The sequence below is a fragment of the Loxodonta africana genome, chromosome 11 (genome assembly GCF_030014295.1).
Source record: "Loxodonta africana isolate mLoxAfr1 chromosome 11, mLoxAfr1.hap2, whole genome shotgun sequence".
Lineage (NCBI taxonomy): Eukaryota > Metazoa > Chordata > Mammalia > Proboscidea > Elephantidae > Loxodonta > Loxodonta africana.
Window position 1 is genome coordinate 4,196,564 of NC_087352.1, and position 12,199 is coordinate 4,208,762.

At 51.8% G+C, this 12,199-nt stretch overlaps 1 protein-coding gene across 1 annotated transcript; it reads left to right on the top strand.

Moving 5' to 3' along the window:
• Nucleotides 1-7,778: 7,778 nt before the first annotated feature.
• NCCRP1 (NCCRP1, F-box associated domain containing) lies at nucleotides 7,779-11,995 on the top strand. Its single transcript, XM_064293441.1, has 6 exons — nucleotides 7,779-8,776; nucleotides 9,286-9,348; nucleotides 9,442-9,493; nucleotides 10,233-10,328; nucleotides 11,084-11,222; nucleotides 11,321-11,995. Exons 1-6 carry the CDS (start codon nucleotides 8,284-8,286, stop codon nucleotides 11,459-11,461), a joined length of 984 nt encoding a protein of 327 aa, XP_064149511.1. The 5' UTR covers nucleotides 7,779-8,283; the 3' UTR covers nucleotides 11,462-11,995.
• Nucleotides 11,996-12,199: the final 204 nt, after the last annotated feature.

Consider the following 12,199-nt stretch of genomic DNA (forward strand, 5'->3'; position numbering starts at 1 on the left):
CGAACTGCCAACTCTTTGGTTAGCATCCGTAGCACTTAACCACTACTCCAATATGTTTGCATAGTTTCAATATAATTCACTGCTATTTGTTTTCGAAACTTTTTCGTCACCCCAAACAGAAACTCAGTACCCAGTAAGCAATAGCTCCCCATTCCCTCCTCCCCCCAGCCCCTGTTAACCACTCATCTGTGTTCTGTCTATATATTCGCCTATTCTAGATATTTCATATGTTGTTGTTAGGTGCGGTCGAGTCAGTTCAGACTCACAGCGACCCTATGTACAACAGAACGAAACACTGCCCAGTCCTGGGTCATCCTGTGTCAGTCCCTCTTACTGAGAGTCTTCCTCTTTTTCGCTTACCCTCTACTTTACCAAGCATGATGTCCTTCTCCAGGGACTGATCCTCCTGATAACATGTCCTAAGTACGTGAGACATAGTCTCGCCATTCTTGCTTCTAAGGAGCATTCTGGTTGTACTTCCAAAACAGATTTGTTCATTCTTTTGGCAGTCCATGGTATATTCAATATGCTTCGCCAACACCACAATTCAAAGGCGTCAATTCTTCTTTGGTCTTCCTTATTCATTGTCCAGCTTTCCCATGCATATGAGGCGATTGAAAACACTGTGGCTTGGGTCAGGCACACCTTAGTCTTCAAGGTGACGTCTTTGCTTTTCAACACTTCAGAGAGGTCTTTTGCAGCAGATTTACCCAATGCAATGCGTTGTTTGATTTCTTGACTGCTGCTTCCATGGGTGTTGATTGGGGATCCAAGTAAAATGAAATCCTTGACAACTTCAGTCTTTTCTCCGTTTATCATGATGTTGCTCACTGGTCCAGTTGTGAGGATTTTTGTTTTCTTTGTGTTGAGCTGTAACCCATACTGAAGGCTGTGGTCTTTGATCTTCGTCAGTAAGTGCTTCAAGTCCTCCTCACTTTCAGCAAGCAAGTTGTGTCATCTGCATAACGCAGGTTGTTAAGGAGTCTTCCTCCAATCCTGATGCCCCATTCTTCTTCATATGGTCCAGCTTCTCGGATTATTTGCTCAGCGTAAGGGTTGAATAGGTATGGTGAAAGAATACAACCCTGACACACACCTTTCCTGACTTTAAACCAATCAGTATCCACTTGTTCTGTCCAAACAACTGCCTCTTGATCTATGTAAAGGTTCTTCATGAGCACAATTAAGTGTTCCAAAAGTCCCGTTCTTCACAGTGTTATCCATAGTTTGTTATGATCCACACAGTCGAATGCCTTAGCATAGTCAATAAAACACAGGTAAACATCCTTCTGGTATTCTCTGCTTTCAGCCAGATCCATCTGACATTAGCAATGATATCCCTTGTTCCATGCCCTCTTCTGAATCTGACCCGAATTTCTGGCAGTTCCCTGTCGATATACTGCTGCAGCCATTTTTGGATGATCTTCAGCAAAATGTTGCTTGCATGTGATATTAATGATATTGTTCAATAATTTCCACATTCGGTTGGATCACCTTTCTTGGGAATAGGCATAAATATGGATCACTTCCACTCAGTTGGCCAGGAAGCTGTCTTCCATATTTCTTGGCATAGACGAGTGAGCACCTCCAGCACTGCATCTGTTTGTTGAAACATCTCAATTGATATTCCATCAATTCCTGGAGCCTTGTTTTTTGCCAATGCCTTCAGAGCAGCTTGGACTTCTTCCTTCAGTACCATCGGTTCCTGATCATGTGCTGCCTCCCGAAATGGTTGAGTGTCATAAAAGTGGGATCAAACAGTATTTGTTCTTTTGTGTCTGGCTTATTTCACTCAGCGTGATGTTTTCAAGGTTCATCCAAGTCATACAAAAACCAAAACCCACTGCTGTTGAGTCGATTCTGACTCACAGTGACAGTATAGGACAGAGTAGAACTGCCCCGTAGAGTTTCCAAGGAGCACCTGGAGGATTTGAACTGCTGACCTCTTGGTTAACAGTTGTAGCACTTAACCACTACGCCACCAGGATTTCCATCCATGTCATAGCATGTATCAAAAAGTCATTCCTTTTTATAGCTGAATAATATCTCATTGTATGTGTACACCGCGTTTTGTTTATCTACTCATCTGTTGATGGAAACTTGGGCTGTTACCACCCTTTGGCTACTGTGACTGATGCTGCAGTGACTGTTGGTGAGTATCGTGTTAGTCCTTGATTTCAATTCAATTCTTTTGGGTATACACTAAATACACCCATTTTAAATGGACCTTGAGGAGTTTGTTTGCTTTTTTAATTGTGGTAACAAACCATTTGCCATTTCAACAATCTCCACACTAGAGTTCAATGGCATTAGTTATGTTTATCATGTTGTTCAGCCATCACCCTTAACCCCTTAACCATTCCCCAATTTTTCCATCACCCTTAAGGGAAGCGCAGTGTCCCATAAACATTGAGTCCTGCTTCCCGCCTCCCTCCGGCCGGTCTCTGGTGATCACTAATAAGCTTGGGTCCCTATACACTTGCCAATTTTTTGAGGTCTGTACTACATACACCCATTTTAAATGTACACTTCTAGGAGGTTTTTTTTTATTATTATTTTAAATTGTGCTTTAGGTTAAAGTTTACAGAACAAATTAGCTTCTCATTCAAAAATTGGTACTCAAATTGTTTTGTGACATTGGTTGCACTCCCTGCAATGTGTCAGCACTCTCCCCCTTTTCCTTTATAACCTGGGTTCCCTGTGCCCATCGGTCCAATTTTCCTGTCCCTTCCTGCCTTCTCGTCTTTGCTTTTGGGCAGGTGTTGCCCATTTGGTCTCGTACACGTGATTGACCTAAGAAGCACGTTCCTCACCTGTGTTACTGTTTGTTTTATAGGCCTGTCTAATCTTTGACTGAAAGGTGGACATCGGGATTGGCTTCAGTTCAGAGTTAGCAGGGTGTCCAGGGACCACAGTCTTGGGGTTCCTCCAGTCTCTGTCAGACCAGGTGTCTGGTCTCTTTTTGTGACTTTGAATGTTGCTCTGCATTTTTCTCCTGCTCTGTCCAGGACCCTCTATTGTGATCCCTGTCAGAGCCAGTTTGAGGAGTTTTGACAAATGTGGAGAACCATGGAACTACCACCACAATGAAGATAGAACGTTTTAGTCACCCCAGAAAATTCACTCCCATGACTCTTTGCAGTCAGTCTCCTCAACCCCAGCCCCAGGCTGGTTTCGCCAACCTGCTTTCTCTGACTATTGCTTAGCTTCGCCTTTTCCAGAGTTGTATATAAACGAAAGCATATGGTGTGTGCTCCTCTGCCCAGTTTACGTCACTCTGCATCACTGTTTTTAGTTCCTCCATGTTGGTGCACGCTTCCACAGTTCATTCCTTTTTCTTGCTGAGAGGTATTCTGTGGTGTGTTTATCCACTCACCTGGTGACGGACATTTGGGTGGTTTCCAGTTTGGCACTCTTGCGAATAAACATTGTGCCATAAACATTGTGTCCAGGTCTTTGTTCGGACATGTGCTTTCATTTCTCATGGCAAAATACTTAGGGGTGGGATTGCTGGCTTCCCGGGTAGGTGTATGTTTGGTCTTATAAGAAATTGCCAAATTGTTTTCCAAAGTAGACTCAGTGTTGCTCGTGCTTTTTCATGTTTCATGATATATGCAAAGCGGCTTTTTGGAAGTGGTGCTGTGTTGCTCAGCCAAGCCTCGGCCTGTTCAGAGGCTGAGGATGGCCCTACACTGGGATCTTTATTGGCTCCTAAGGTGGGGAGGGAGGCACTGGTGCCTCAGTGGCAAAATGCTCGCCTTTTATGCAGGAGACCCAGGTTAGATTCCTGGCCAATGCGCCTTACGCACCACCACCACCCATCTGTGAGTGGAGTTTTGTGTGTGTCTCTGATGCCAAACAGGTTTCAGTGGAACTTCCAGACTAAGACTAGGAAGAAAGACCTGACAATCTACTTCTGAAAATCAGCCCATGAAAACTCTATGGATCACAATGGTCCCATCTACAACTGATCATGGGGATGGCACAGAACCAGGCAGTGTTTCTTCCCACTGTGCATGGGATTGCCATGAGTTGGGCACTGTCTCCACGGCAGCAAAAAAATAACAGCAACACAAGAGGGAGAGAGAAGTTCACGATTTAAGATTGGAATCCACCTGACTTTCCAGTGGTACCTCTGATTCCCTCAGATTTGAGTCAAAGTGTTTCTCATTGTATGTCGGGAACCCCCTGGGTGGGGAAGGGGGCTTCTTAAATTGCAGATTCTGGGGCCCGTCCCAGAGGGACTGAACCAGACTCCTGGGGGTAAGACTTGGAAATACACGTTTTTAATAAGCTCCCTAGGTGAATCCGATGCACCCTAAAGTTTGGGAACCACCCAGTGTGGGGCTACAGGTGAGAGGGAAGGACTTTCCAGGTGGTGAGAACTTCATGAGCAAAAGCCCTGAAATGAGAGAGAACTGATCACAGCGGCAAGGGCCAGAAATCCAGGGCCTTGAATGCCAGCAAAAGGGCTGGGAATTTTTTCCCCTGAGGGCACGAGGGAGCCATGGAGGGTTTAAGTGGGACAGTGACTGGTTGGGTTGGGGCTTTAGTAAGACCTCTTTGGCTGCCATGTACACGTGTCGGGAGAAGCAGCAATAGAAGGGGATGAGGAGCCCAGATAGATGATGTGAAAACCCTGTTCAGCCCACAACACCGATGAACAAAAAGACAAATACTGGATGATCTCACTTATATGAAATAAGCATACACATAGAATCCAAAGATTATCAAAGGTTACCAGGGGTGGGAGGGAGAGGGGAAACGGAGCTTTTGTTTGGGGGACATGAGTTTATGTTAATGGGGGAGGAAGGTTTTAGAAAAGGCTGGTGATGATGGTGCCACAATATGAAAAATGTGATCAGTGTTATCGAACGGTAAATGTGGAGCTGCGTTGGTGAATGTTCTGGTGGGTAAATTTTCACCACAATATTAAAAAAAAAAAAAGTATATTTATGAATAAACCCATTGCGGGGGAGTCGACTCCTGACTCATAGCGACCCTATAAGAAAGAGTAGAACTGCCGCATAGGGTTTCCAAGGAACGGCTGGTGGATTTGAACTGCAGACGTTTTGGTTAGCAGCTGAACTCTTAAGCACTATGCTACCGGGGTTCTGAGTATAGGAAGAGAAAAAACTAAAAAGGATGGGGGGAAGTGTAGGTGTGGCCAAGTCAGTAATTAGAGAATTTGGAGTTATTTTATTGATGCTTTTTACTATTACTGTTCTCGTTGAAAAATGAGAGGCTTATGCTCATTTCTTCATAAAAAAATTTTTTAACTCCCTCTTTAAAAAGAAAACAAAGGAAAGAAGGAAGAATGGAAGAGAGAGAGCTCTGGCCAGGCCGAGAGGGTGGGCCAGGCCAAGGTGGGGTGTGGATCCCCGCTCTCCACCTCTGCCAGCCTCCTCGCTGCCCTTCCTGCTGGCCTTCTTCGGGCTCCCGGCCACGCCCTGCCCTGGATTCTGACCTGGGGACAGAGCTGACTCCTCTCATCAGACACTCCTCCTCCGGGCTCTGCCCCTTCTCCTCCTCCTCCAATGAGGCAGCTGAGTGGGTGGCCAGGACAGCCTGTGGGTTTGTGGGCTTGTGGAAGCCGGGGCTGCGTCTCCGTTTGTACGTGAGCTCCGAGAGCGTTCAGGAGTCTCCCGGGGACTTCCGGGTGTGGTGGCAGTAGTATCTCCTGTGCGTTAGTTGGTTTGTCACCTCCCATAGATTCCCTCCACCCCCCACCCCCCAGGGCCCTGGCTAATTCACTTCCCCTCTCTTGCCTCAGTTCCCTCATCTGTAAATGGGGATACTATTACCAGTTCCCACTCGGCAGGGCTGTAGAGCAGTTAAATGAGTTAATGTGACAATAAACCTAACCATTATCGCCCCTTTCTGTATTTCTCCCTGGGGGCGATAAAATCCCTGCCCCTGTGTATCTGATTTAAGACTGTGTGGGGGTGTCTATGGAACCCTGGTGGCACAGTGGCTAAGAGCTTGGTTGCTAACCAAAAGGTCAGCAGTTCAAATCCACCAGGTGCTTCTTGGAAATCCTATGGGGCTGTTCTACTCTGTCCTATAGGGTGGCTATGGGTCAGGATCGACTTGACGTCAACGGGTGGGTGTGTCTATGACTCGACTTGATGGCGATGGGTTTTGGGTTTGGTGGGTGTTACGGATTGAATTTTGTCCCCCCCAAATATCTGTCAACTTGGTTAGTCCATAATTCCCAGTATTGTGTGATTGTCTACCATTTTGTCATCTGATGTAATTTTCCAAATCCTAACCACTATGATGTTAGTGAGGCAGGACTCAGTCTACGAGATTAGGTTGTGTTTTAAGCCAATCTCTTTTGAGATATAAAAGACAAGGGGACCTCATACCGCCAAGACAGTAGTGCCAGGAGAAGAGCCCACTCTTTGGCCATAGGGGAAGATTGATGACAAGGACCTTCCTCCAGAGCCGACAAAGAAAGCCTTCCCCTGGCGCTGACGCCCTGAATTTGGACTTCTAGCCTCTTAGACTGTGAGAGAATAAACTTGTTTGTTGAAGCCATTTGTTTTGGCCTCATTAGATAACTAAGACAGTAGGCGTGTCTAACTTGCCAGCCACCAGCTGGGCAACCTTGGGTGAATTACTAGGCCTCAGTTTCCTCATCTGCAAAATAGGCACTCTACTTCGTAAGGTGGGTGCCCCACCCAAGGAATTTAGCTTGGCAATGCCTGGCATGAATTCCACGAGTCAGGGTTCAGTGACATGAACATCATCTTTGGGGTGTGGGTTCTACTCGAGTGTCTGTGAGCCTCTGGACCGTGTCTTTCTGTGTCCTGCGTGTCTTGGGAATCTGGGGCAGGGAGTGCCTGTGGAAGAGTGTGAGAAGTGGCTATGGGCACTGTCTCTGTCTCTCCGTCTGTAAAATGGGGATAACAAAGCAACCGACCCTCACAGGGTTGTTGTGTGAGCGACATGGGTACTAGAGAGTGTCGGGGCAGCACACAGCTCCACACATATTTGCTGTTTTATCTATAAAATGCCAGCAATAGTAGTATCTACCTCATTGCCGGAGCCCTGGTGGCTCAATGGTTAAGCCTTTGGCTGCTAACCAAAAGGTTGGCAGTTTGAATCCACCAGCTGCCCCTTGGAAACTCTATGGGGCAATTCTACTCTGTCCTACAGGGTATGAGTATGAGTCGAACCCACTGGAGTGTGCATAACAACAACCTCCTTGCCATTTTTAGAAGGATGAAATTAACTTATAAGCACCTAAACCAGCATCTGACAGGCCGAAAGCACTCACGGTGGTGGTTGTTATTGATAGACTGTGGCGTTCCGTGCCTGTGCTTACCTGGGTGTGGGATGCGGTCATGGGTGGGAAGTGGCTGTGGGCATCTGGCCCTACAGGTTCCTCCGCCACCCACTTCCTCTGCACCCTGCCTTCTTCCCACCATCTCCCCAGCCCTCACTCCAAACTCCTCATGACCTCTGAGGGAGGAGGCTTCCAAGCCCATCCCAGGAAGGGGGACTGGCACCCTGAAAACATGGGTGGGGTTGCCGCTTCCCTCTCTGCTATCTGGGTCTTCCTGGGGTCCCCCACTCTGACTCCATCTCTGGCTGCAGGTCTCTCTCTGCTCTCCACCCCCACCTCCCCCCCTTAGCTTCCAGGACAAGAACTGTCAGGGTCATCCCAGGTGAAGGCAGGAGAGGAAGTGGCAGAAGCAGGACCTCCCTATCCCACCCCAACTCCCCCCTACCCCCCGCTGAGAGCCTGGAGCGGTGGAGGGGGTCTTCCTTAATTAACCTCTTAATGCTGCCTTGTCGGATCATAAAGAGGTGGACAGGCCTCATTAGTGAGCACCAAGCCCTGACATTAGCTCCTTTGTCACACCCCCCTCCCAGGGCCAGCACCTGGGTCCTCAGCTGGCCCTTGGGAAATTGGGACAGGAAGCCTTGGAAACTAAACCTGGGAGCCTGGACTCCCGGGTCTGTGGGAGGTGGGGGCTGGTGACCTGAACTCCTGGGTCTGAGGGAGGAAGAAGGTGGGGGTCCGGACTCCCAGGTCTCAGGGAGGAGGGGTAGCGGCCAGACTCCTGGGTCTGAGAGAGGAGGGGGCTGGGGGTCTGGACTCCTGGGTCTCAGGGAGGAGGGGGCTGCGGCCCAAACTCCCGGGTCTCAGGGAGGAAGGCTCTGGGAGCCTGGACTTCTGGGTTTGAGAAAGGAGGGGTCTGGGAGTCCTAATACTCGTGTCCGAGGGAAGAGGGGGCTGGGGGCCCAGACTCCCAGGTCTGAGGGTGGTGGGGAATGGGGGCCGGAACTCCTGGATCTAAGGGAGGAGGGGAATGGGGGCCCGGACTCCCGGGTCTGAGGGAGGAGCGGCTGGAGGCCGGGATCCTTCCCCCAACACGCCCCTCTTTTCAATACCTGCTGGGGAGCCCCGCCTCCTCCCGCCCCTCTTTAACCCCCAGTCCAGCGGAGCCGGGGACAGTCGCCCAGGCCCGAGGGATGGCTGAGGTTGCAGAGGAACACACGCTCGGCAGCGGGATGGAGGAGGACGGGAGCCTCGAGGAGCCCCCCGCGCCTCCCTCGCCCCCGTCGCCGCCGTCGCCCGCCGCCCCGGAGCGCCCCGCGCCCCCCGCGACTGAGCAGCCGTCCGAGGCGTACGCGCGGCAGCTGCTGCTGGAGAAGTGGGGGCCGCCGGGCGGGACCCTGCGGCTGCCCGAGCACCTCAGCTGGCGGCTCATCTTCCTGCGCCGGCCGCTCTACCGCAACCTGCTGCGCTCGCCCAACCCCGAAGGTGCGCGGCCGGCCCCAGCTCGCGGCTGCCCTGGACCGTCGGTCTCTTCATCTCTCCGCCTCCGTGCCTCCACGTCTCTCCCTCCTGTGCCTGTCTCCTTGTCTCTCTCGGTCTCTTTATTGATCTCTCCACCCCTCTCTTTTCTGTCAGTGAGCCTCTCTCTCCCTGTTGACGCTCTCTCTGTATTTTTCTTTCTGTCTCCGTCTTTCTCTGTGCCTATGTTTCTATGTCTCTTCCTCTTGGGGCCTCTTTGCCCCTCTGTCTCCCAACAACCCCTCCCACTCCCTCACCACCGTCTTCCATCCCTTCCACCCCAGGCTATCTCCTCCACCTCCCACCCCGACATTCTCGGGTGCTCTCCCGGACGGGGGCCTGACTCATTCATCTCTGCCATCCTGGTCTGGCCTGGCGGGTCGGGCACTAGGGGTGGAGAATGGTGAGGGTGTGGGGGCGGGGGCGGGGGTGATGGGCACCTCAGCCAAGCCTGATGCCACTCACCCGTATTTCAGGCATCAACATTTCTGAGCCAGCACCCCGTACTGGTCCCACCCAACAACCCCTGGGGACTCTCGGTGAGTACTGGGTGAGGGAGCGCTTGGTGGTGGGGGGGGGTGGTCGTCCTCCAGAATGGCGGTGTTCTAACGCTTTGCTCCTCCATCTGCCAGGCAATTTCAGCGGGTGGTTCATTAGAACAGAAAAGCTCCAGGGGGACCGCAGGTGAGTCGCTAGGGCCAGTGTGGCCTGGGTTTGAATCCCGGCTTCAGCCATCCTTGCTGTGGGGCCTGGAGAACCTGACTTTGCCTCCCTGGGCCTCAGTTTCCTGATCTGCAAACAGGGTTAGTCATAGGAGGGAATGCTCATAAAACACCCGACATAGGGTCCAGCTCCCAAATGCAAATGGTGAATGAACTCTACTGCTAACTGGAAGGTTGGAAGTTCAAGTGCCCCCAGAGGCACCTCAGAAGAAAACCCTGGTGACCTACTTCCAAAAAATCTACCACTGAAAACTCTGGAGCACAGTTCTACTCTGACACACGTGGGGCTTTAGCACTTAGTAGATGTTCAATAAATGGCACCTATTATTGTTATTATTACTACTCACCACCCCTTTCCCTGAGAGAGGAAGAGCGGCCCCAGGTCAGCATTAAGCAGACCCACTGTCCGCACAGTGGCAGACAGTGCACCTGGGTGGCTCAGGTCATACACACCTGGGTTTACATCCCAGTGCTACCACTTCTTTGCTACTTGACCTTGGGCAAGCCACTTCCCACCTTGAGCCTTGGTTTTGTCGTCTGCAGCGCAGGGTTCAGAATGCCTCCTCCAAGGGACTCATGGAACTGAGGCTGGAAAGTGCCTGGGGAGCATGTGGCAACCCATATGCGGTGCCACAGGTACTGCTATGATGGGGCTTCCTGCTCCCTGAGCTGGGGCCTCAGTGGGTCCCCTCTTTTCACAGCTGGACGGTAAAGCAGCAGTGTGTGGACCTCCTGGCTGAGGGCCTGTGGGAGGAGCTGCTGGATGACGAGCAGCCGGACATCACCGTCATGGACTGGTATGCCCCCACACTGGGCTCCCCAAGCCCAGGCCTCACCCAGCCTCCCCTCTGGTCTGAGCTCCTCACCAAGACCCTCCTGGTCCTCCAGGCTCTGGCCCTGCCCGCCTCTCCTGCGCCTTCTCTCTGAGTCTTTTCTTGAAAACGTGCAAGCTGCTTGTGTCTTTGGGACTTTACCAAAGCTGTCCCCTCTTTCTTGGATGCCTATCCCTCTCTATTCTTGAAGCTAGCTCCTCCTTATCCTTTAGGAATCAGATACACATGCCTCCTCCAGATGCCTTCCCTGTCACCCATCACCACCACACCAGCTGGGTCAGGTGCTGTGCTCCAGTGCTTGTGTCTCCCAAGCCCTCTCTCCGCACCTCCCTCGCCGTGGCCGGGCCCCTCTGCCTGTGCCTCCCCCACCCTGGCCGGACCCCTCTGCCTGTGCCTTGCCTGTCTAAGGCCTGATTCCTCCCCTTGTCTTCCCTGTCACAACCCTGACCCCGCCGCCTATGCCTCCCCCGCCCCAGCCCAAGCCTCCTGCCTGTGCCTCCCCATCCCAGCCTTGCTGTCATTGTTTGGTGGCATGTCCTCCTCCTCCACTGTACTATGAGTCCATGAGGGCAGGATGTGGGGCTGTCTTGGTTGCCAGCCCAGGGCTGTGCACTGAGTGGGTGCCATGAGTATGCGTGGAATGGCTAATGGGGTCAGGGCTTGGGGTTGGGACACTGGGGCGGCACTGTCGCAGCTGAAGACCTGGGCCCCATCCCCAGGTATGAGGACAGTCGCCTGGACTCGTGTGTCTATGAGCTGCACGTCTGGCTACTGGCTGCGGACCGACGCACTGTCATCGCCCAGCACCATGTGGCCCCCCGGACCTCTGGGAGAGGCCCCCCGGGGCGCTGGGTCCAGGTGAGACCCCCAGCCGTGTGTTCACAGAGGAGGAGGGAGGAAAGTGGGATTCATGGGTCCCTAATAAGTACTTCTTCCTAATCCCCGGGGTGCCACAGGTGTCTCACGTATTCCGCCACTATGGCTCCGGCGTGCGCTTCGTCCACTTCATGCACAAGACCAAGAACCGGATGGAGGCTGGGGGGCTGCGGAGGACAAGGGTGACTGACTCCTCTGTGTCTGTGCAGCTGAGGGAGTGACTGTGGACCCCACACCTGCTCTGACCCTGCCACATCTACCCTCCTAGAGCCATGCCCTGACCCTTAGCCCCTCCCTGACCCTTAGCCCCTCCCTGGCTCTTAGCCCCTCCTTGAGTTCTTAGCCCCAACTTGAACCCTTAGCACCTCCTTGTTCCCTTAGCACCTCCCTGAGCCCTTAGCACCTCCCTGAACCCTTAGCACCTCCCTGAGCCTTTAGCAGCTCCCTAACCCCTCAGCGTCTCCCTGCCCCCTCAGTGTCACCCTGTTCCCTTAAAAAAAAAAAAAAATTTTTTTTTCTACCTCCTAGCCCTCTTCATTTCTGCCTGGGCCCTTGACTTCTCATTTGACACCTTTGCGCGTTCTTGAATGTCTGACTGTTTGCCATGTCCCCTGCATTCTCCGACCTCCACGAGGGCAGGGGCCATGTCTTCCTGATCCAGTGCTTGAGAGATAGTAGGTGCTCAATAAATCTTTGTGGAGTGAGTGAACCAATACATGTGCCCAAGGAGGCCTCTGCGCTTCCCTGGTCTCTGCTCTGAAGACTTCGCTGGTTCACATCCCCTTAACACATGCTGAATCCTTGGTCCTCTAGCGCCTTTCACAGTCCCCTTCTGGCCTCACATGACCTCTGACCTTTGACTTCTTCACACAGCCCCAATTTATGGCTTCTTTTTTTTTTTTTTAGCATCTTAACATCCCATATCTCTTAACTCTCAGCATCTCCTCCTCCCTCCAATC

What these genes read in the sequence shown, in the direction of transcription:
- NCCRP1 (XM_064293441.1), top strand. Translation starts at nt 8,284, where the DNA reads ATGGGGGCCGGAACTCCTGGATCTAAGGGAGGAGGGGAATGGGGGCCC. An exon ending in AAGCTCCAGGGGGACCGCAG is followed by an intron (nt 9,494 to 10,232) that starts GTGAGTCGCTAG and finishes CTCTTTTCACAG; the next exon opens with CTGGACGGTAAAGCAGCAGT. An exon ending in CCCCGGGGCGCTGGGTCCAG is followed by an intron (nt 11,223 to 11,320) that starts GTGAGACCCCCA and finishes GGGGTGCCACAG; the next exon opens with GTGTCTCACGTATTCCGCCA.